At 35.2% G+C, this 26,869-nt stretch overlaps 1 protein-coding gene across 20 annotated transcripts in view; it reads right to left on the reverse strand.

Annotated features, from left to right (window-relative positions):
- Positions 1–26,869, reverse strand: part of sugct (succinyl-CoA:glutarate-CoA transferase) — a 301,335-nt gene that overhangs the window by 183,530 nt on the left and 90,936 nt on the right. For all 20 annotated transcript variants that reach the window (XM_073940532.1, XM_068217106.2, XM_073940524.1 and 17 more), the window contains 3 exon segments: positions 18,279–18,350; positions 18,018–18,115; positions 17,609–17,711 (listed from right to left, as the gene is read on the reverse strand). In XM_073940532.1, the coding sequence (XP_073796633.1) occupies positions 17,609–17,711; positions 18,018–18,115; positions 18,279–18,350 (273 nt within the window).

Here is a 26,869-nt window from a genome sequence, read left to right on the forward strand (position 1 = left end):
TGCCATAACACAGGCAAAGTTTCATGTACACATTAACAAAATATTACCACACAACATACAATACATCATTCTGTAGATGCACATCCCTCCCCCTGGACTCATTTAACAACCTAATGGCCACCATTACAAACGAATATCTAATTCATATTTGTCCTCCAGATAGTAAATCTAAAACGACGTCCTGATGGCAGCAGCTGAAACACAGAGTACAACGGGTGATCCGAGGTGCATAGGATACCCTGAGCTCTCTTTAAAACATAATTATGGTAAAATACCATTAGACCAGTTTGGTTAAAACTGAGGACCTTGCCTGCCAGGCTACCACCTTCACCAGGCTACTTAACCTGTTCTTATTTGACACACTCAGATTACCGTACCAAGCTACAATGCAGGAAGACAAAACAGATTCAATAAATTGTTTATAAAACAGTGTTATCATAGAGGTGCAAACCTGAAATGATCCAAGTTTCCTCAAAAAAACAGCCTTAGTTGAACTTTTTTATAGACAGCCTGAGTGTTAGGTTGAAATGTCAACATATTGTCAATAATGAACCCTAGTTTTTTACGTGTGTCAACTATTTTAATGTCTAAGTCTTTAATATTTGTTATGCTGGGGGTAGGAGGAGCCTTCCTGTAATGTGTCACCATAGATATATACACTAGATATCGCATAGGGACCCTGAGCATGCGTCAATAGCGCCGCCACATTGGTACAGTGCTCCCAGGACAAATGTCATTCAACCGCACTAGTCAAGACAGTGTTATTACGTGAAGATGCGGGACTTTAGCGCTGTCTATGGGTGTAGTAACGAGCAAACAAAGACAATAAAGCACAAAGGCAGAACATTTCATAGGTAATATTATGTTTTTTTCTGTTTTTGAATGTTCTGAACTTTAGTGATAACAGGTAACGTTATTGATGATAACAGTCACTTACTGCATTCACCATATGGCAAAGCAGCTCCAACTCGCACTAAACACTCGGCTTATGCTAGTTTTGTTGAATAAAATCAGCAAACAATGCCAAAAGAAATATGACAACTAGATGCTGCGCTGCCAGAAACTTGCATTATTGTCGCCTAACGTTAGTGAAAGAGTCGTTAGAAAAGCAATTGGTTTCCTAAAATAGTTTGAGTTCTCTTAACTTATTGGGTTTTACAGTGTAATTAAGCCACAACAGATGGAAGTCTTCGACTATTGTATCTGGAGCATGTATATTATTGCAGCATCTCAAGCAAGACACGGTCCCAAGTTAACACAAATTTAAGTTTATATAAAATGTTTCAAGATCTTGAGAACTGCCCTGTGTCTCGTAAGTGTAAAAGCATTCAATGTGAACCATTCCAAGATAAGACACCTCCCTGTTGATTTCATTTTCTCCTCATGTCAGATGAAGTGCCAAGTGTTATTTAACACCAAATAAGGGGAAAGCCCATAATCAATATACACTAGGCACCATATTGAGAAAATTAGAGTTACGCCATACAAAGGTCTAGATGAATCGGGAGAAGTGTCAGCACTGCAATCACAGAAATTCAGGACAGATTAGATTCCTCTGAGGAATCCCGAGTTTGCCAAGAAACATTATGCGATTTGCTCCATAATTTAACGAGAGCCTGTGCAAGAAAAAGACAGAAGTGTTTGATTCCGACAGGATTATTCTCAGAAAACACATCTGCGAAACAAATTTACTTGATCTTCTCTAGATCAGTCCAAATAGGGAGCACAATCTGAGAGAGTGCGTAAAAGAACCTGATTCTTAGCTAAATGAACACCACAACTTCGTGTGCTATGGAAACAATTCAGAAATGTTCTCCTCACGAGGCTGCATTGGGCACCCAATGAATGATCAAAAGAAGCTCTGCTAGCCAGATCATAAAAGGATTGTCTACGCCAATGTACACAGTGTGCCTCCCTTTGTATTTGACAGGCTGTTCATCTGTCCAGGCTCAGTGAATGCAGAAGGTTAGCTGAGGTTTCAGCTTCTTAGCATGCGTGCCACTGTTTACCATTGAGCAAGTGTACATCTACTTGTTTATAATTCTACAATTTTGGATCTGTTTAGACACCAAGCAGCCCTCTTGGCTTCTGTAGCATCATCCTTATAAAAAATGGTATAACCCTAACCCTACCTGTAATACTTAAGATAATACTTAAAGACTTGAACATAACAGCAACTCATCATACTGCAAAAAGAGCACTTTGCACAAGAGACTAGATCCCCAACTGATCACACAAACGTCTTAAAATGCTAATAAAAGGAGTAACGAAATTTTCCAATGATCATATTTATAGAAAAGTAACAATTACAAACCAACTTGAATAGTACAGAGCAACTTATGTTTTGTTTTATTGTATTCAAGTGGAAAATGCTAATTAATGAATGAATAACTATTATTAAATTATGTATTGAGAGCTGCATAATAACATTCACTGATTCATCTGTGTGAATTTGTGTAAAAAAAGAGTTTATGCCATTAACAATCATTTGACTTTCCCAGCGTATGCTCACTGAAAATACATGCCTCAGCCTACATCTTTGCAAAATGTAAAATACAGTACGTTGCTATGGGTACAGTTTCATTACTTTTCTGATATCAAATCCACTAGAGGGCGCTGTCTACAATTTAGTTGTATGTTCAGAATTGCTTCTTGTACTAGGTTTTTATACTAGTTGCTTTGTTTCCAGTGAGGGCTTACAAAAACTTGTTCATGCTTTTATCAGCAGCAGACTGGATTACTGTAATAGACTCCTCACTGGCCTTCCCAAAAAGACATTCAGACAGTTGCAGGCCATAAGATTTTAAAGTAGTATTCAGTCAAAGCAGGGTAAATCCACCTTCAGTTACTGCGCCCACACTGCTGGAATCAGCTGTTATGTCCCACAGATCACATTATTATGTCTTTCTTTTAATGTTTTAACACATTTTAATATATGTTTTAATCATTTAAAACTATTTTAATATTTTTTATTTTCCTGTTTCTTTTATTAATGTTTATGTAAAGCACTTTGAATAACCACTGTGTATGAAATGTGCTATATAAATAAATCTGCCTTGCCTTATCCACCAGAAGGGAACACATGTCGTACAGATCACCTAGATCAGCAAACCACTGACCTAAACCATTCCCAAAACCCAACCAATAGTGTAAGAGAAAAGTGCAATACAACCATGTATATCTACCTTGATTTTGCATTGCTTTCATCTCTTTTGTGGATGCGTGATTTATTATCCTCCTTTAACAATCTTTATTCGTCAATGATTACTGTAAATATCATTACAAAAAGATGGAAAAGGAACAAACTTTAAGCTCATTCTGCCCACATCAGTGTTCAGTGTAGCCATAAATTTCAGTCAAACATATGTTAAAGTTAAGTATGTTTAAGAACAAAGAACAGGCTTTGAATGACCACCATTTCTTTCAACAGTAACATACGGTGTGCAAAACAGACTCTTGGTAAAAGGTCAGTCTAGCTTTAAGTCATGCAATCAGACCACCACCACTGAAGTGATGCAGCCATATGAATCATAACGTTGATTTTCCTGGATGACATTCTCTCTGATCCTCATTTGAAGATGCATTCATTCGGAAAATGATCTCTACAGTTGCAAACGCTGCCTAGTTGAAGATTTTTACTCATATCTTAACGCAGGCCAGATGTCCACTTGTCTAAGCGAAGCCCATTCCACTCAACAGCTGTTTAGTTTAATTGACTATGACCGCCGGGTGGATCCCATTGCACTGTTCATGTGAAAAATGCACCACAATCACGCTCTTCCCTTTCATTTGCTTGCCTCCCGGAGAGAGTAATCCCAAAGAAATACAGCAAACAGTCCACACGCTGGTCAGAGAATATGGTACAGTGGATGAAAATAGTAGGACGGGCTAGAGAGTAGAGCTTGCTGTAACATTAAGCAGAAAGCATGACATTTCATTATAGACCCTAGATCTTCCTCCAGATATGTGCAAATAAAAAATGATCTCAACAATAGAATGAATGTACAGTGTATACATAATAGATAATGAAAAAGTGAGAGAGTTAACCAGGAGCAATCAACAGCAGCACAGGCTCAGTGGAAATATGTGCTTTGGCCTACATTTTTGTGAAACTGCAAAAACCAATTTTAACATACACTTGACTGCACATTTTAGGTAAAGTTATCTCCCTATGGGGCACTAGGACACCAACAACATTTGTTTCTTTTCACACTAATGATATTTACAGGGACATATTATAGCTGATGAAAAGAATATTTTCATGCAGTTCTTTGCACAAATCTAAATGAATACCACAAAACCCAATCTGTGTCTATGGGTTGTAATGAAATATGTCTGCCTCACATCTATTTCCATATGGACAACCTTTTTAGCATGCTCTGTTTGCTTAGTAGTTAAATTTTTGCGATGTTGTACTTGTGCTGCATAGCGCTCAGTTTCAAGTACGGTAAAGCAAGCTTCGGGGATAAAAAAAAAAAGATAAAAGTAATGTAAAATCAAGATAAATCAATGTGGTCGCAGTGCACTTTTCTCAACATTTGCTTCAGAAAATACTATTGGTTGGGATTAGGTCAATGGTCTGGGTCAGGGGTGTCCAAATTCGGTCCTGGAGGGCCAGTGTCCTGCTGAGTTTAGCTCCAACTTTCTTCAACACACCTGCCTGAAAGTTTCTAGTATACCTAGAAAGAGCTTTATTAGCTGGTTCATGTGTGTTTAATTGGGGTTGGAACTAATATACGCAGGACACCAGCTGTCCAGAACAGAGTTTGGGCACCTCTGGTCTAGGTAATCTATAAAAGTCTTCACAGTGGAACCAAGACCTGTGCAGGTTCAAGTTCTTATATTAAATGGTCTTTAAAGTCTGGGTCAGATCAGAAATATATGATATATGGAGTCTGTGTAATTTTTTTACATCACAAAAATGTAATCACTATTAAAATGTTTAAAAATGGAAGCTGAAATATATATATATCAGAGAAGTGAACCCACACTGGTCTCATGGTTTGGTTCGGTTATGTTAATCACGCCTTCAATTATGTTCAATACGATATCTCGGTGCACTGACAATGCTTTCCATAAACAATTGCATATTTTCCTTCATACAACAAGAATTTTTGTATTAAGATTTATATTTTTAAATATATTTTATATTTAATTGTAATATAATCTTGTCCTTTAATACAAGCAATCAGATACATGAACCCAGCCTTTAATTCACTCTTTTTGAATGCATCAAACAAAACTCGAGCACATGCACAGAACAACCAGAGCATTTATAGCAAATAAACTGATGTAAATATTATTCCGCTTGCTTTTTGAGCAAGTTCTTAAATCCCTATGATTGGTCACGCGCTCAACAAAAAAGGCTGCGATTTGCTTAACGCACTGGCGCTGTTTACCGATGATTAACATTGACATTAAATTGAATTGAATTGAATAAACGGTGGTGGCGATTACAGCTGATCACAAAACTCACTCTGCAAATCTTGAGATCCAGAAGATATATATATATATATATATATATATATATATATATATATATATATATATATATATATATATATATATATATATATAAATATAAATATATATATATATATATATATATATATATAAATATATATATAAATATATATATATAGGTTACAGTATATTAAGTTATTAATTAAAAAATACTTTAATAAGTATCAGTCAGAAGTTGTTTGATTTCAAATACATATATACATATATCATACCCCTGGCAATTTCTAAGTTAAAGATACTTTTATTCAACCAGCAAGTTTTTTTTTTGGACCAGAAATGACACAGGCCTTTCCCAAAAAAATAATAGAACGATGTACAAAAGGGAACATCGTCCTATTATTGTTTGGGGAAGGCCTTTCTCATTTCTGGTAAAAAAAAAAAACAAACTTGCATCAAAGTGGGGAAAAAAATAGCTCTTAGCATTTGTTTATATTTGAACAAAAACTTGAAGTCAGAATTTACGAGGGGTATAAATAATTTCAGGCTTGACTGTATATAATATCAGTCCATAAAATTATTCTTTTCACAAGTTGCATTTGAATTCGGAAATTGCTTTAGTGCATTTTATTTTTGATGCAGACATCAAAATGGCATCTATCTGCAATTTAACTCTTAATTTCACCTCATCATCACAGCAGTTTCAAAGTGGCCCAGCTTACCCCACTCTCCTCATTTACTGACTGTAGAACTGTCAGTTTTTCTCTTCCGGATTTCTCCACAAACTAATTCCATCCTCTGGACGTGTCAGTCACGCAAATCTCAAGGTCTTCTGAGGTTACTCGAACTCTCCAATCAATTTCCTCCCAGCAGAAAACAGCAGTGAACTTCTCTTCAACTGTCTCTGCTCTCAGTCAATGCAAAAATACACATTCCATAAGGAGCAAAGCAGTTATTAAGGAATGAGGTTTTATCGGTTACCGACACAGGGCCGTCATTTTCACAAGGACTCAAGGCCATAACAATGGCAAAGATCCTGGAGATCCTGGCGAGCCAGGAAAGAACAACTGTAGTGAAGCACATTACAGTGGAGGAGACGATTCAAACGAACTGAATCTTCTCACGTGACTCCCCTAATTACTGGAGCTCAACAGGAGACTCGCTGCTCCCTGCAACATCTGTTTAAGCTCCACTGCTTGGCTCTTCACTCATTTGGGTGCATTTGAAGGTCCACGGGGCCCGGAAACATCCTTTTACTTGTAAACATTTGGTGGAAAACTCTGCTGTGAGACGGCAACACCGAGGACGGTAATTATCTGTTATTGTGTGCAGCTGCTTTACTCCGACATGTCCATATCCAGTCGAAAATCAGCCAGAGATATATTGCAGGAAAAACTAAAGGCCATCGTTCAATCCTCTGAGTCACACTTTTGTTTTTTTTGCTGTCCTTGAGGCATTGCATTTATTTCCATTCATAAAATTCATAGAGTGTTTGTGGTTTCTTGCCACTCTTCACAAATACAATAGAGTTTGGTGTCCCGTGACTATTTCAGTAACAGAGGCACACACCACATGCTTTTTGTTAAAATAATTATATGCTAAATACACAATGAACCTAACAGGAAAAAGATCTATTTCTAAGCATAATGCTGACATGATCTGATTTATTTATTATTGAATTGTTGAGTGCTTGAGACACTATTAAGAGTTTCTATTAGTAATCTGTATTATATTTAATTTAAAAATGTTCTGATTGGTTGTCGTTATTAAGTGAGGGCAGCAGTCTCGGCTGGGCCAGTTGGCATTTCTGTGTGGAGTTTGCATGTTCTCCTGGTGTTCACTCCAGGTGTTCCAAACACGTGCTGTATAGGTGAATTGAATAAACTAATTTGCTGTGTGAGTTGGTATGTGTGTCTCCCAGTACTGGGTTGTGGCTGGAAGGGCATCGGCTGTGTAAAACATATGCTTGAATAGTTGGTGGTTCATTCCACTGTGGCGACCCCTGATAAATCAGGGACTAAGCCAAAGGAAAATGAATGAATTATAATATAGGATTTGCTGATCGTAATTAAGAGTAAATTTAAAGATTAAATCATGACAACCAATACACTGCTAATACCACAGATAAGTGCATTTAGAAATATACCATACTGGGTCAAACCTACAAATCTCACACAAATGAGTATGAAAGAATCCATCCATCCATTGTCTAAAGGGAAAAAATTCAATAATATTTAAATGTAACTTTAAAATGTAACTATATATATATATAATTTTTTTGCATTTAATATTTTTCTCTAACTATAAATTTGGCTATACCATTTTGTCCTGACAGTTATCGTAAGTTATTTTGATAAATAAGCTTCAGATTTGGCTTCAGTACTAATCTCCCTATGTCACTAATTTAATGTATATGCACAAATATAATATTATGTTATTATATATATACATTAAAAATATTAATTTAAAAGATGTGTACTTATATATGCTGAGCACTGTAGGTGCATATTAATTAAATAAACGTAATAAATTAAATTAAATAATGAAACAATGAAAAAAAATGATGATAAAAAATAAATCAAATGTTTTTTAAATTACCATCATGGTAATGTTTTGCCAGAGTAGCTGAAACATGAAATGCACTTTTTTGAAGTATTCCATTGATTATCATTAATAAAGTCACAACTCAAATATCAACAGCAATAATTATTAATTTTTGTCATAACCCTGACAAGAATCAACGCTTTTTAAATCATTATATAATCAATATGCATACTCTGTGTAGTAGGTTGTTTATACTAAGTAATATAACTGCATATACAAGTCTTTGAACAGCAATAAAGAATTTGAAACCTTTGCAGATGACATTTAGTCTGACGGATTGAAGTAATTTGATCAACTAAAGTAGATATATAAGTCAACTAAAGTAAATATGATATTCATGAGCGACGACATTATCTTCTCACCCTAATTAAGATACATAAAAAGGCCCCTACAAATCATTTCCAATAGGGAAAAGATGAAAAATTCAGTTTTGATCTTGATTGTCTGGCATATGTTGTTTTCCATATGTGGATAAAGACTGATAAATGTTGTATCTGGACATGCAAACAATGCAGATGATGAAGCTACTCAACATGGATTAGCACTCATGTGGTAAAGAGAAAGAGGGCTTCCAAAAAAGTGTTCCATAGACATTTAGAAAATAATAGCTTGACTTCATATGTCACAACAAGATGGAGATCAGGACATTGTGGATTTCATTCGGAGCCCTCCACAGATAGTTGGAAGAGATTCAGGTTTAGACTGACTATGCAGTTCAAACAAGATTCAGATAAACAGGGATTCGTTCACACATGCACACACTCAAACACAACAATAACATCCAGTTATTCAGCCCGTCTTTGGACGCTCAAAAAAGGAAGAGAGACTCTTCTCCAGGAATTCTTCTCTTTACTTTTTTTCTCATTTGTGTGAATAGTCAGCATTCAACCATGCTCACATCTGGGAAGCATTGTGTCCAACATCTGTGGCTGGCACCTGATACGACGGGAATGACGCTCTGGAAACATCCAATATTAATATTTTACCGTCCCTAATCCAGGTATGTGGTGAAACGGGCGATAACCTGCACATTGTTGCTACATTCAGAACAAGTCTGACCGCCAATAGCTCCAGACCAAAACTTAAACCTGACTGTCATGGATGTGATTTCCGAAAATGAAGTATAAGAAACTAGATACTCCATGCATTGAGGAAACAAGTCGACCAACGTCAAGCAAACGTCACTAGAAACTGGGCCAAGAAATCCAATGAAACATGCTTCAATAGAGAACTTTCTCCACTTGTTGGATGAAAGAGATCCAATAGCAGAAGAAAAAACAATGGCGGAAACACAACAGACTCTCTGGGACGCATAACACTTTCGCTCTTCGTTTTTCATTCTTGTGTTAGATGAGTGAGAAAATGCAACTGCAGTAATTTCACAAAACCCAAACATTCTTCAAAGGAGCAATTGAAGATGAAAATAATGAGAGGCTCAACCAGAAGTTCTCATCCATGCATGCCAGGATAATTTCTTCAATCCTCAATAAGCAGACTTTAAATCACTTCTGGAGGACAAAGATCTGTGTGGTTTATTAGTTTCCATTGAAGTAGAACATTGTTTATTTGTGTGTCATAATCAAGTGAGAACTTTATTAGAGTGCCTGTGAGCATTTAAACGTTAGCAGTTGTTGAAAGGGATAGCTCATCCCCCAAAAAGAACGAAAAATATGGCCATCATTTACTCTTTAGCTTTAATGTTGTTCCAACGCTTTCATTCATTTTCTGAACACATATTAAGCTATTTTTAGGGATGCAGCATATTTGCCGCAAACAAAAATAAACGTTTTTGAGCTGAAAGAGAAAAACGATCGAAATTGTGTTGCGTCATGCTAACCAGTGATATGGTTTCATTCTCAGTTCAGCGCTAGTCACTGTGTTGTCATGAGGCTTTCACACCAGACATGGAAAACGCTGCGCAATGAAACCCATTCATTTCAATGGTTGCATCACACATTAAAATGCAAGAAATGTGGAGCCCACAATTGACTAGCTTGCGCACACGCTCCGATCAAAGTTAAAAATATTCTGCTCATGAGTACAAACAATTATCTATGCATGAACCACACATGCTTACCGGAAAAGCGAAGTCTGCTAAAATCACACGCAGACAAGACATTTCTATGTAGTCCTTGCTCCTGCTGCTGGCATTAGTGAAATGATGCTTTGACTAGTTCACTGCAAATAAATAAAACGTGGTTATTTTTACTGATTTGTGCTTTTTTAAATCAGTAAAATTTTAATCATTGAGTCGCATTTAACAGAAGTACTTTACTTTATTTAATAAAATATTAAGTAATTATTACCAAACAATTTTAGGTTTCGGTTATGGCCCAGAAATGTCTAAAACTGAAAATGTCAACCGATGCTTCGAAACATTTGTAAAGGCATCCAAAAATCAATACATTTGAATGGAATTATGTACGTAAAAATAGGTTTACAAGAGTTACATTTATTATTATTTTTTAATCATCATTTATTAATAAAAGTTTTGATAACTTTTTTGCAATTTGAGTGAAAACAAAATTTTTTTGCGTACATGCTTATTGTGTGAGAACAAATCTCACTGCCTCTTACAGAAGCTCAAGGTGCAGCATGACATGCAAGAAGGAACACCGTTGGCTCTCAGGCATCAAGCAAGCATGTTCATTTCAGAGAGAAAAACTGAACACTAAGCAAAGTTTGCTGAAAAATATATGTGGAATAAGACACTTGAATTAACATGAAAGACATGGGGTGGTGTGGTAGCGCAGTGGGTAGTGCTGTCACCTTACAGAAGGTTGCTGGTTCGAGCCTCGGCTGGATCAGTTGGCATTTCTGTGTGGAGTTTGCATGTTCTTCCAGTGTTTGTGAGGGTTTCCTCCGGGTGCTCCAGTTATCCCCCACAGTCTAAAGACATGCACTATAGGGCAATTGGGTAAGCTAATTTAAAGCCACTGATTAATAAAGGGACTAAGCCGAAAATAAAATTAATGAATGAAAGAAATATAGCACATCCAGGTGGTTATTAAGGCAGAATAAAGAACAACAGATGAACCAGCAGGGTTTAATTCAAAAACAACCGCCTGGATGTACTTTATCCAGCCTATTGCATAGCTACTAGCTACAAAATGTTTTTAAAAAAATAGCAATAAAAGTGTATTAATCCTTTAATTAAACACAAAGCTGACAGAAACGAAAACACCTGAATGGAGCATACACTAATCTGCAAATTGTTCAGTCACAAAATGGCGACAACAGAGAAAAACAGTGGCATGATAGGTATACATATCAATGTGAACTGATGGTAAAGATGATTCAAAGAACCTGAATGGGCTTGTATTATTAGTTTCAGCAGTTGTTATCTGGGAATAACATACATTAGAATATTGTGACTGACCAGTCCGAATCAAGTATTCTGGACAGCCGTTTAATAAATTGATATAATATATGGATGAATATATTTTTGAAGAAAAAGGGCGCTGGCGAAGTAACAGGATATAATTTACATTTTGGAGTGAACAGTCCATTCAAATGACATAAAATACAGACATCCCAGAAGAGTTTTGAAAGGCCAGACAGGACTTGTAGAGGTTACCAGTAGTTCCTAAAGAGGAGTCTTGAGTAATGTTAGTGCTGAAAGAGGACACTTGGTGCCAGCTCAAACTTCACAAGAGGAAGATGACAAGACAAACAGGAAGGGTTTAAGTTATCCTCCACCAAGAAGGAAGGACTGAATTATAACGTTTCAACGGGCCAAAGTTATGGCTGAAGGTCACTCAGCAGATTTACTGTTTGCTTTCCATCTTTGGTCAAAAGAGAAAATAAAGCCTTTCATCAGTTGATCAGGCCACATGACCCCGTGTTTCCTCTGGAAGCGCTACATGACTTTCATTGACCGCCCTGCCCATCCTCCATCTGCTTTCCTCATATATGTCTTAATATCAGCCACTCCATCTTGCTCTAATACTAACCTCCCCGTGCATCATCTCCTCTGCATCTGGATCTGTGTCCTGTACATGTGCAGCTGTCCCTTCTCCTGAATCATCTCCTTAGTTCACTCTTCACGTCTGTCGGCTAATTTCCTCCATGCCCTTGCAGCTACTGCTGATTTCTCCAGTGAACGCTCATGTTTTTGGTTTCGCCGTTCAGTAAAAAGGAGCAATGGCTAACAGATTTTGTGCTGTCCTTTGACATTTATGATCTCCAGATCATATATATCAGCATCGGCTGTCAAAAGTTCACCAGAACGCAGTCGTGCTGGGCGTTTCTCATCAAACGTCAGAAGATTTAGACAAGGGATGTCTTATGTCATCAGATGGACGTCCAGATACAAGACCAATTCTGACCAGATTTACGATGAGACAAACAACTGAAAGCTGGGACCATATTAACTAAATTGTCTTTAGATTAAACTGACAGAGTTTATTGTAATTTATGTCATAACACTATACAAATGATGTAACTTCCCATGTTAATGCTTTGTTTACAGAATTTTCCAATAATTAGAGGTGCTGGACAGTATGTACTGTATGTTTTTCACTCTTCTAAAGCATAAAGATAGCATTATATGATAGCAGACGTTAAAGAAACATGTTAAGTAGAGATGCATCCGTGTTGGAATGTCTGTCTTTGTTTTGGTCTCTATAACATGTCCATTCAGAAAACACTGCATATTTCAGGCTCTATTTTAACCATATAGGCAATAAGTCTTAAGCTTATGGAGCAAGGCCTAACATTATGGATGTGTCCAAATCCACTTCTGCTGTTTTAAGGATGAAAAATATCTGTTTTGAGCATAACGTGCATTAAACCAATCAGAGTCTCATCTCCCATTCCCTTTAAGAGTCAGTTGAGTTGCGCCATGCCACATTTGCTGTTTACATGGCAAATTTTGTAAAAGGAAAAACTGAACGATTCACTAGTGAGAAAACAGTGCATCTGCAGTGCGAGGATAAAGAATGAGCCTCCTCCATTCTGCCTCTTTACTTTAATCTTGCTCTTTACACCTTTACATTGATGGAGTAAGGAAACAATGGAAACTCACTCCACTGAAGACATCCATTAGCATATTTTACATATTTGCATATTTAATTCTGTTTGTTAAGTGCGGAGATTTGTTTCAAAACTATTTCTAAATTCAGTTCCAATTTTCAGCAAAGGATTAAATGAACAATATTAACGAAGTGAGATCAAAAATAACCAAACACACGTCCTGTTCTTATGCACCATATGATGATGCAGACGTCTCCAAAACCCACAGGTGGACAAATCTAAACTTGTTTTTAAACAAACATAAATATGCAGATAATAAATAATACTGCTAATAAAAATATCATTATACTAATGCAGATTGTCATGAATAAACGAAAAAAGGAAAAATAGCCATAAGGGGGTTTTAATTAGCTAAAGTCTTGAATTTCAATCTCATTTATCTGCCAACTTGTGTGTGTCAAGTCGTCAGAAAAGGGATCAGTTGAATAAAAAAAACCCTTTAAATGTTTTGAATTTGGACCATTACCAAAGTCTCTTTGAGGCAAGCCCTTTCACTTAGCGGCCATCTTTGAAATGCATTCTGTCTGAGTGGGGAAACAGCAAATTCTCCAAAACTGTTTGCCAAGCTTATGATTAAATTACATATCTGGAACCACCAATAAAATTAAACAACAACCGTCTCTTAAGTTTTGTTTCTAAACGTTAAAATGAAACAAAATCAGCATATCTTTAGGTTGACCAAGCTAATGCACATGTGCACTCGAAAGGAACAAGATCGCAACACCACCTTCATTTATGGCCGTTCTACACATGATCATCCTCTGGAGAATGCCTGTCTCATGTGCTGCTCTTCTAAAGTAATCCACAACTTTGTCTCGATGGTGAATCTTCTCTATAAACGACAGCGACTCTTCGTTTACAAGTTTGTAGGCGTTTGAGTAGTTTCTGCTGTCATGTGATGTGTGTTTGACAGGACAGACAGTACTCCATGTTCATTTTATACATATTACAAAACCAAATAACTTTAAGTTCAACTTCAAGTGCACTTGGTTCATTTAAAAGTACAGATTTCAAGCCTTTTGTGGATCAATTTCTAATGTCTGTGAAGCAAGTATTTGCTGAGATTGTAGTGTGTTTGTTGACCACTAAGCTATCGTAAAAGCAGAGTAGCTTAAACTGACCCATGCTTACAGGATCATCAAAGAGGACAAGTCCTTAATGCTACTGATCGGCATGTCAAACCCATAAATAAATCTAAATGTGACCTGGATTTGTTTGAAAAAGTAATTTTTTTTTTATTATTAAACTTACACACGTTTACTTTAAAAATCTCTAACAAGGAGAAAAGTGAAAGTTTACAATGAGTTCAAATGAGTTCAAACGACTCCAGGAGTTAAAATGACTCCAAGGCACAAGCTCTACAGGCATCTGCAAAATGGCAGAGAAGTTCCCTGACAATGAACGACAACATAAAATGTGCAATAACTGCAAATGAGGTCAGGTTGACCTACATGTCAAAGAAAGACTTTAGAGAGTAGAGCTGTGGCACAATGATGAGGCAATTACTCATAATACACACTCTCTGATCACTTATAACCTGTGTGCATGAAACTGACTGTTATAAGAACAGTGACAATAAAGATATCAGTCTACTGCATTAAGCATTTATAAAGTGAAATTAAACCATATTTAAATGAATAATTAAATGTAAGGGCTATGATTTATTTATGATACAGTTTGTAAAGTAATATTTCTGTTTTTTAGAAGGTATATTATGAGAGACTTTGCAATGTGGAATGGATTTGCAATGTACAGTAAACCTTAAATAAAAGTTAAAAAAGTTATCATTGTTTTATTTTATTTATTTATTTCATACTTTATGTTTTAGTTATGATGCTCCTAAAATCATTCTGCATAAATCTTCAGGTTTACAAAATTCTTTACAGAAATAGCAAAAAAGTCTGCAGATTCTGTCTTGCGCTACTAATGATAATTAAAGATAATAAATATAGATTCTTATTTTTTTCTCTCTCTCCAAAGAAATATGTATGTTTTTTTATATACTTTGCACCATGATATACATTGTGAATACATTGTGAAAACAGTGTGGTTCTCAGGCTTACTCACTGCCAAGACGTCAAAATGCCAATTATTCAAAAACATACAAAACGAACAGAACAAAAGTAAAACAAAACAATAAATACACAAATAAACAAACAAACAAACAAATAAAAAAAATTACAACAATACTAAATATAAGAAACAAAACAAACAAAACCTAAATTAAAACAAATACAAAAAAACACTAACAAAATTAAATAAATACAAAACAGAAAACATCTGACAAAACATAAACAAAAAACTAATAAACAAATAAATAAAATGATTTCTCTCTAAAGAAATATATGTTCTTTTATATATGTTGCATACAGAACAAATAATAATATTAATAAAACATAAAACTACCAAAACTTAATCAAATTAAAAACAATACAAAAAATTTAAAAATAAATACAGAACAAACAAACAAATCAATCAATAAACAAAATAAACAAAAAAACAAATTAATTATTAAACATTTAAAATTCTCTCTCTCTACAGGAATATGTATGTTCTTTTATTTACATTGCACCCTGAACACATAGCATGCATGTTCTCTTTTTTTTCTCAGCCTTATTGACTGCCAAAACACAAATTATGCAAAAACTTATTAACCAAAACAAACAGAACAAATACAAAACAATAAATTAATGAAAAATTCTAGAAAAAAAAAACACAAAGCTAAACAAATAAAACTTATAATAAAACAAAGGCAAAAAACTAAACAAGCGTCTGCTAAATGACTAAATGTAAGCCAAAAAAACAAATAAATAATTAAATATATCAATAAATACATAACAAAAAGCATCTAACAAATAAACAAAGTCAAAAGAAATAAAATAAAAGGAAATAAAATAAAATTCTCTCTCACTCTCTCTAAAGTATTATGTATGTTTTTATATGTACTCCACATACTGAACACACTGCATGTTCTGGTGTCATTCTCAGCCATATTGACTGCCAAACGTCGAAATGCCAATTCTGCAACTACAAATGACTAATATTTTTTCACATTCTTTGAGTAAAAATGGTAGTGAAAGGCTAAAAATAGCAAACCACAGTGGAAATAAAATAAATATTGATCGCTTAAAATGAACAGAAACAAAAAACAACAGCTGCTAATTGTGATTATAGGATGTGGCAGAGACTACTGAGGGGATGGTGAAGTGTGTATGCTCTCTCAGTACCAACATGTGGGAAGAATTAAACATCAGTGTGTGTGTGTGTGTGTGTGTGTGTGTGTGTTGGAAACTTCTGCATCTCTGGTGTACAAAATGGGGTTCAAATTCCAGCAGTGTTAAATTCCTTGCTCTGGGGCCTGTACATACGATAGTGTTTCACTTCTGACTTTATTAGCTACTGATGTGGATCAAAGAAATGCTCCTGATGCTTGTTTTAAACTGAGCGGGTTTCGCTGATCACTTTTGTCTTGATAATAATAGTGGACGATTGTTTTTCACAACTGTTTACGGTCTGTCAGGAGGTCCTCCTATTATGCAGTGTATTATACTTATTATTTAAATGAGTAACTGTGTAGTTTAAGTGAAACAGTATTAGTTAAGCTACTGTAGATTGTGTCTTGATAATAGCTTGACAACAGAACTTTTCTAATTCCACCAAGTGTCTGCAAGTGTGAAAAAATGTTTCATAGACGAAAAAAAACATTTCAGCTTAGAACCTCCCTTTTCATCATGTATCTGTATTTTTTACTCTCTAATTATCATTATTTATTTATTTAATTATTTTTTAAGTAAGATTTCATTAAAATTTTGAGTGTGGGCAGTTTGTTGAATTTTTTTGTTGCATGTTTGTGACCATTTTAAATGTAAATAAATTAAAACTCACATATATTTATTATTATTATTTTTAAATTATTATTTTTTTACTGTTTTATGCAACTTTTTATTAATATTGTATGTGCGCCCATGTGTGTGTGTGTGTGTGTGTGTGTGTGTGTGTGTGTGTGTACAGTTTGTTGAACTTTTTAGTTTGGTTTTTGTGACCATTTTAAATTTAAATAAATAAATTATTATAATTTAAAACACATATTTATTTATTTATTTGTTTATTTATTTATGTAACGCTTTGGTAAATTTGTGTGTACAATTTGTACACACACAAGTTTTACAAAATTATTGTTAATAATAACTATTAATAATAATAATAATAATTATTATTATTATTATTATTATTAAAAATATAAAATACAAAATATGTTTGGTTGAAAAAAACTAATAAAAAAACTAAAAATATTAAATATAATTTTTTTTTGCTATTTATTATGCATTTTTTTATAATTTAAACAACTTATGATTAGATTGGATAAATATCAATAAAACAAAACAGTTGTGCTTCAAAAATACACTTCAGACGTGTTCAAAATCAGAAAAAGACCTAAATCCTGTCTCCTGCATCAAAAACCACAGCATTATATCGGCTAATAAAGGATCTAATAAAGCATCAGACTGACCTGAGGGTTTTCGAACACCTGCTGGATGTTGTTGATGGGACCGCAGGGAACGCCGGAGCCCTCGAAACGCAGCAGCCATTCCCCAGTCGTTTCTTCAATGAACCTGAGGACCACAGAGGCCTGAATCAAATGCTGGAAATATATACAGTACTTTTAACAACTTATGATTAATTATTTAACTGCACATTGTAAACAAGGTTGCTTTTTTTGGACCACTTATTTGACCGTTTAACCAACAACCATCAATTATTTGAAATCTACAGCAAGTTATTAAATTCTGATGAATAATAACAAAGCTGTCATTTCCACAGAGCTTTACAGCGTGTGTGTGTGTAAGTGTGTGTGTGTGTGTGTGTGTGTGTGTGTGTGTGTGTGTGTGTGTGTGTGTTTGTGAGCATGCTCTCCTCACCTCTTGCTCAGGATCTGCAGCAGTTCTCTGCGGTGCTTCACTCTTAACATGTTGCTTTTGTACTTTGGGTTTTCGGCCAAATCATTCCTGCTTACAACCTTGGAAAAACAGACATATTTAATGACAGATCCATTGCAAAGCCATTTCCCATCAGTCAAAATAAATGCATTTGGCTTTAAAATATGACTGTGACTCTAATGTACAAATAAAGCAGGCTTAGATTTATTAATATGGGCTCTATAATAAAAGCTCTCCGCTTACTTTGCACACTTTCACAAATTGCTGGTCGTTTCCTGCTGCCACAACCAGATATCCATCTTTGGTCTTGAAACCCTGAAAACATAAAGATGCAATAAGTACACAGAAGAGACTGCCAGATAAACTGTGGAGACCATGAAGCAAAATGACAACAAAGTTAGATCTAATAGCATTTATAACTGCAGTAATTCAGGCAGATCTGCATCTAATGTTCATGAAGGAATGCCCATTTTACAGAATATTAATCTACAACTTTTATGGGTACAGTACGTGGTTTAGTAAATACAGCTATAAATTGGTTTGAAAATGATGTTTAACTAAACAAAAACCAGACATTACATTCATTCATCCTCCTAAGACCCTTATTTGTCAGGGGTCGCCTCAGCAGAATAAGCCACCAACTATTACAGCATGTTTTAGACAGTGCATGCCCTTGCATCCACCACCCAGTACTGGGAAACACACAAACACATTCATGCACACACTCATACACCACGGACAATATAGTTTATTATTTTTTATCTGAACTGTGAGGGAAACTGGAGCACCCGGAGGAAACCAATGCAAACATACGGAGAACTTGCAAACTCCACACAGAAATGCCAACTGACCCATCAGGCATTTGAACCAGCGACCGTCTTGCTTTGAGGCGACAGTGCTAACCTTTGAGCAGCCCTATGCAATTACATAATAACAACAATAATAATAACAACAATAATAATAATAATAATAATAATAATAATAATAATAAAATCCTGCCAAATTTACACTAGTTTTTCCTCCATTTCTTGGAGGAAAAAGAAGCCCTTTTAACTTCTTCCCAATCTCCCACTGGCCTGCAGATACTGCTCTCTCAATGGCTGTAGGTCATCACTGATGTTATTTTCAATCAGAACACATTTCACACGGCATCATTTTTTTGAATCATCGACAGCTCCAGATATTTAGCATGCCAAAAATCTTACTGGTGTCAGCAACTCATAGGGGATTCTCTCAGATCTTTGAGAGTTCACGCTGTGTGATTGTTACATGAATGAGTGCCCATTTGCCTGTGGTTTTAAGGCATTTACCGGCGATTTCTCAAAACCTGTCGGTGAGTCAAAATCAGGGCTAAAATAATACAGTCTGAACACGGCATTCCAAGACAAACATAAAAACCAAAGCAAAACTAAACAGGAAAAATTTGTAAAAAATTATAAATAAATTATATTTATATATATACTGTTCTGTATGGTTCTTAAATCTGATTGGCTGATAGCCGTGCGCTATATTCTGCAATATCAGAACTCCTACAGCCTCTTTACCATTTGTGTATTACTCCGCCCATATACAACTAGCAAAAAGCAAACACTACAGATTTAAAGTTTAAAAGATGCTTGCTCAGCTGTTTAACTGTCAGCTTATGATTTGCATCCAATGTGGAAGAAAGTAGTTCCTCATACAAAAGGGTTTTTGAAACTCTCCATGTTTGATTTTGTTTTTATATACACAATTATGCCATCAAACTGTTGTATAAACTCGTAGCAGTGCGATAATGCTGTATATCGGCACTGGTGGGGGCACTAAGGCACGCCTCCCACCAGTGCCGATATACAGCCATATGGCACTGCTACGAGTGTGATATTGTTCATATATATATATATATATATATATATATATATATATATATATATATACATACACACACACACACATGCATATATATATAAATATAATTTTTCACTAAAATCCTACACCTTTGACTAGTTTTGTGGTCCAGGGTCTTTTAATATGTTGTTAATTTTTCCTGTAAAATCTGTTGCTACAGTCACTGATTACATTTTGTCAGGAAATCCTAATAAAAATGTAGGATAGTCACAATTTTTGTTATTAAGGAATATTCATTAAGGAAATATTCATTGTCATATTTCATCCATAAGCACTGCAGATTTCTGACTGAATGCAGCTTTTTAAGATACAGACTAAAATCTACACAAAAAAGGGTTGAGATTAATAAAACAAACATGTTGTATGCTTTATTTTTTCACTAGTCATGAAGAAGACAAGAATGGAGGCCAAAATCTCAAAACTGACTAATGTAAGACTAAAGAAAACAATGGTTTGTTCTTGCCTTAAGGCTAATATCACAGCCTACATGTGCTTCTCACTGACATCTACAACTGAACTTCTTTCAAATCCACAATGCCAATCTGAATTTTCAATGAGCGCATTAGCGGTTTGAGGGAAAGAAAATATTTCATAAAAAAAAAAAAATCAGTTCATCAGGTTGAACTCTGTGGGTCTGAGATTTATCCAGTCCATTCTACCCAACTTCAAGTCACAATATTCACTCGAAAGCAGCCAAACTGAGGCTTCCGGCAAAAGCTTTTTCGCACAAAACAACAATCCACAATAAGAAAATACCAACGAAACTGCCTAGAAACAGCCTCTAACCCAAAACCAAGCAGCACCACTGGGACGATCTATATAATGCCAGTGAAACCACAGTCGACCAGCTTGTCAAACGCCATGATTCCTCTCACAGATCATTCCCTGTAAAAGACAATACACTGACTAGAGCATGCAGACCAGCTCACAGTTCAATTATTGACTTTTTAGTCAATAAAACCTTTAAAATACAGTAAATACTTTTGGCCTGTTTTAAAAAAGCAGAATAGAAGCTGCCTAATAATCATCAGCGCACATTTGCTCCTAAAAATGTGAGACGCAATGCTTCAAAATTATCTGAGAAAAAGAAAGCACAACAAAACATGACGGTATCTGGACACTGACCAATCACTGAGCGATTGTATACAGAAACTGGCAACATTTTTCCCACATCCAAGTTCTTGATTGGTCAACTGCTTTGGAACTAACAGTAATGAGCAGCACTGCATGTTAAAGGTTTTGTGAAGTGCTTTTAAAATGTAAATTTTTTTTATTTGATGTTGGACGTAAACTTAACTTATAATGAAGACAGGCATAACATAGAGTAGCTCCGCCCCTTTTTTAAAAACAGCCAATAGCGTTTTGTTTTTATCACAGCTCTTGCAATGCGAGTGGTTGAGCTTAAGCGCATGAAATGAACACAAAAAAATGAGAAGCTTTTGTTTTGTAGGGGGCGGGGCATGTCAGATACTAGAGAGCATTTCATTGGTCAAAAGATTTGATGAGAAACTGTGAAAATATATTGGGTCTATATAAGGTTTATAGGTATATAGGTAAGCACACTGACTTATATATATCCTCAAAACTAACATACTGATATTTTAATTTCATGGAACCTTTAAAGTTGAAGTTCTTTAAACTTTACACTTAAAAAAACACACAGCACTTTAAAAGACATGTCCATCAAGTGCATATAAAGACTGAGAAACAATAGGGAAAAAAGCGCATTGGAAAGGAAAACCTCTTCAATGCTTGATAAATGTATGATTCCTCTCTTAGATCATTCCCTGTGAAAGATGCACTGACCAGCCCACAGTTGGACTAACGTGACCCTCTGCAGCTCTCCATGCACTGGAGCGGAGCGTCTGCATGAGTAAAGCAAGACATCGCTAATCGTCTTTTGGCCACAGCAGCACACCTTCAAACAAAGCGCACATTCAAGCTCCGCTCTATGTGTGTTTATTCTGCTGCGGTACAATAGGTCGAACGCAAAACAAAGTGCGCGGACCGCAGTTAATGAGACAGTGTTTTGACAAAATGTCGCCCATCAGATTAAATGATTTCCAATGAATAAATCAAGCGCGGGGCCGAGGGGTCACATGCCTGGAAACAGCAGGACAGCGAATACTCCACACTAAGCCAAACACATCCAGCTACACACACACACACACACACACACACACACACACATAAAGTGATCAAGCTCAGCATTGTCCTGCCGCTGGGATGTTTCCAAACCCGTGCGAAGCTCCCTGGGGTTTGCTGTATGCTGAGAATGATGACGTTCAACCTCACATCTTTCCTGTTCTACATGCCAATCTTCACACTCGCCAACTCCAATTGTGGGTAAAATTCAGATTTGGCGAGCGAATCAAACTTTCGGCAGTTGAACGGTACTTACAAACCACATGAATAAAAAATACTACAGTAATTTATGGTAAATATTACTGGGTTTTGTCAAACTATTGTACTTGAATTAATCAGTTAAGTTAAGTTGAGTATTGTTGCATCACAACAACTGTAGTGGTGAACAAACGACCCAACACTGTAGTTTTCTACAACTATAGGGTATATTATACACAACACACTGCAGTTTACTATAGTAACAACTTGAATTAATCAGTTGTGGTGATTCTAAAGTTGCTATGGCTACACAACAACCATTGTAACAAACAAACGACCCAATACTGTAGCATTCTACAACTACAGGGTATATTATCCTACAACACACTGCAGTTTACTGTAGTGAAGTACTTAAATTATTAATTTGTGTTGATTCAATAGTTGCTATGGCAACACAACAACTATAGTGATGAACAAATGATCTGTAGAGTATATTATATACTACGACACAACACAGTTTACTATAGTAAAAACTTGAATTAACCAGTTGTGATAATTCTACAGTTGCTATGGCAGTATAAGTATAGTAATGAACAAACGACCCAATGCTGTAGTTTTCTACAACTATAGTGTATATTACACTACAACACACCACAGTTTACTAGAGTAAAAACCAATTAAACAGCTGTGGTGATTCTATAGTTGTTTTGGGAGCACAACAACTACAGCAACAAACAAATTTTATTATATTACAATACGCCATTATTTACTGTAGTAAAAACTTGAATTGATCAGCTGTGATTATTCTATAGTTGCTATGGCAACACAAAAACTATAGCTACAAACAAACGACCCAACACTTTAATGTTTTACAACTACAGGGTATATTATACTACAACACACCGCAGTTTACTGTAGTAAAAACTTAAATAAATCGGTTGTGGTGATTCTATAGTCGGCATGGCAACATTATGGCACCACAACAACAATAATAATGAACAAACGACCCAATGCTGTAATGTTCTACAAATATAGGGTATATTATATTAATACAAACCGCAGTTTACTGTAGTAAAACTTGAATTGATCAGTTGTGGTGATTCAACAGTCGCTATGGCAACACAACAACTATAGCTACAAACAAACGACCAAATGCTGGTGCTTTCTACAACTATAGGGTATATTATACTACTACAACACCGCAGTTTACTACAGTAAAAACTTGAGTTAATCAGTTGTGGTGATTCTATAGTTGCTACGGCAACACAATGACTATAGTACTGAACAAACGAACTTACTTCGAAAGCATTTGACCCAGGTTACTGAAAAATGGAAAGTCCTTCTGCATACTTCTGTATATATTCCCTAGGGTATATTATACTACAATACACACTTACACAATATACACAATAAAATATGCCACGTTTATTTATTTTTATCTAGGGACCAATGTTAAACATGTATTAATGCGCAGATTTAATTTGTTTTTTAGTTTGTGTTAATAACTAGGGATGTCAAAATTAATTGTTTCTTCTGTGCACCGCGATGCAGATGCAGACAATTGAGTATCAGTTTTAGTAATAGAACAAAACCGGGTATTGTGTACTGACGTCATTTATCTCATACAGTGTGTTCTATGTCACGGTACAGCATACTATGGTGATGGCGGCCCCCGTGAGTAATTAAAACACTCCAACTGCTTAAAAACAAAGAAAATGTGCACAATTCACTGCGCTTGCTGGAAAGTCATTCACTGACAGAAAAGTTACAGCAGAAGCCCCTATTTTATTGCGATTAAGATAATGAAAGTAAACTCCATTTCTCTCTCTCTCTCTCTCACACTGTGGACCTTTGACCTGCCGGCGTGACGTTTGCTTTCCTCTCAGCTGTTACAGCCATACTTCTGGATCTAGACACGAGCGAGTGTCTGCATAGCGAGTTTTCTCTTCCGCGTCTATCATGGATCAGCTGTAATTGCCTATCATGGATCAGCTGTGATCGCCGCTACAGTTTATCAGTGTCACTCATTGATGAACAGCACCAGCCTATTCTGTTAAGCTCTAATCATAGATGTTTAACAACTCGCTTGACAACACTCAGAAAGCAAGCAGGATATGTATATCTGTTTATTTGCTATAATTGCTCATGTTGTTCTGTTCATGTAGCTGAGCGTTTAAAGGTGCAGTTCATATATCTGACTGTTTGTATTAAAAGACAAAACTGTATTACAATTAATATATAAATATCAATATATTTATGCGATTTTCTTGTGCTGTGAAGTAAAATATAAAATTGTGTATGGAATCAATGGAGTCAATGCACTGAGATATCGAATTAATGCGAATCCATGGCATGATAATCATAACCAAATTGAACTCTTAGACCAGTGTAGGTTCACCCCTCTATATTAATTACCTTTTTCTGTCAAAATATTAAAAAGGAAAAAATGCTAAATTCATCAAAATGTACAAATATTATGACATATTTACAGCTGCGATCTGTCAGTCCCTATCCTCACACATGTACAGTTGAAGTCAGAATTATTAGCAGCTCTGTTTATTTTGCCCCAATTTCTGTTTAACGGAGAGAAGATCAACACATTTCATCAATAATAATAGTTTGAATAACTCATCTCTAATAACGGATTTATTTTATCTTTGCCATGATGACAGTAATATTTGACCAGATATTTTTCAAGACACTTCATTACAGCTTTAAGTGGAACGCCTTGACTCACTCAGGAAGGCAAAAAGGATCGCAGGATTTATCAAAACACATAGATTTATTTACAAACACTCACTTGAAAGGACATCGATAATACAGGAGACACGAGAACGACAAGGGGTGACGACAAGACACAACTGAGAATACCGGACAATGACTGAATGACACACAGGACTATAAATACATGGGACATGATGACTATAATGACACACAGGGGATGCACACAGGTGAAACGGATAAACATAGCGACATGGCGGGAAAACAGAACAAAGGAGCACATGGGGAAGGTCACATGATTAAAACAAGGAAGACAGGATCTAACATAACATAAGAGACATTTAAAGGCTTAACTAGGTTAATTAGGTTAACTGTAGATAGGCAAGTGATTGTACAACAATGGTTTGTACTGTAGACTATCGAAACATAAATAGCTTAAAGAGGCTAATAATATTGACCTTAGGATGGTTTAAAAAATTAAAAACTGCTTTTATTCTGGCCGAAATAAAACAAATAAGAGTTTTTCCAAAAGAAAAAATATTATCAGACAAACTGGGAAAATGTCCTTGCTCTGTTAAACATCATTCGGGAAATATTTAAAACAGAAAACCAAATTCAAAGCTAATAATTCTGACTTCAACAGTATATCTTTTATTAATTCATAAAAATGTTTTCTTTAAATTTGAGTGTAAAATATGGCCAAAACTTAAAAATGTGAATATATATACTTTTTGTTTTTATTATCACTAAAATTAGTTTTATTAATGAGTATATATATATATATATATATATATATATATATATATATATATATATATATATATATATATATATATATATATATATATATAATTTTTTAATATAAAGAAATGTAAAATATTAGGAATAATATTTAACTTTTACTATGATAAAAATCATATAACAATCAAATATATTACACTGGAAAGAAAGAAAAGATTCATTGGATTTACAAATTTTTTTACGGTAACCAGTTGCAAACAATTTACATAGGCTGAATTTAAAAAACAAATTCAATTTAGTAATGTTCTTACTGTAACTTTACTTAATGTAACTTAAATTGTTTGTTTAAATTCAGCCCATATAAATAGTTTGCAATCAGTTACCTTTAAAAACGGAGCCAATTTACGATTTTTTTTCAGTGTGCCGATAACTTTTCTAGAAAACAAATAGATTGTAGTGTTAAATTTAAAATTATATATATATATATATATATATATATATATATATATATATATATATATATATATATTTATTTATTTTTTTTTAACAACAAAAAAAATCCCCTTAACTACAGATGCAAAAAAAAATGTTTCGTTATTGACTGATGTATTTGATGTATATTTTTGTGAATGATTTCCTCTGCAGTTAATATTACAATTGCTGGTTTCTACGAGAAATAAAAAAATTCTACTACTTTGTTCATTCAGCCATTCATTTTCCTCCGGCTTAGGAATGAACCGCCATCAATTCCAGCATATGTTTGTGTGCATTGAATGCCCTTCCAGCTTCAACCCAGCACTTGGAAACACCAATACACACTCTCACATTCACACACACATTCACACACACATTCACACACACATTCACACACTCACACACACACACACACACACACACACACACACACACACACACACACACACACACACACACACACACACACACACACACACACACACACACACACACACACACACACACACACACACACACACACACACACACACACACACACACACACACACACACACACACACACACACACACACACACACACACACACACACACACACACACACACACACACACACACACACACACACACACACACACACACACACACACACACACACACACACACA

Source organism: Danio rerio, chromosome 24, assembly GCF_049306965.1.
Source record: "Danio rerio strain Tuebingen ecotype United States chromosome 24, GRCz12tu, whole genome shotgun sequence".
Classification (NCBI taxonomy): Eukaryota; Metazoa; Chordata; class Actinopteri; order Cypriniformes; family Danionidae; genus Danio; species Danio rerio.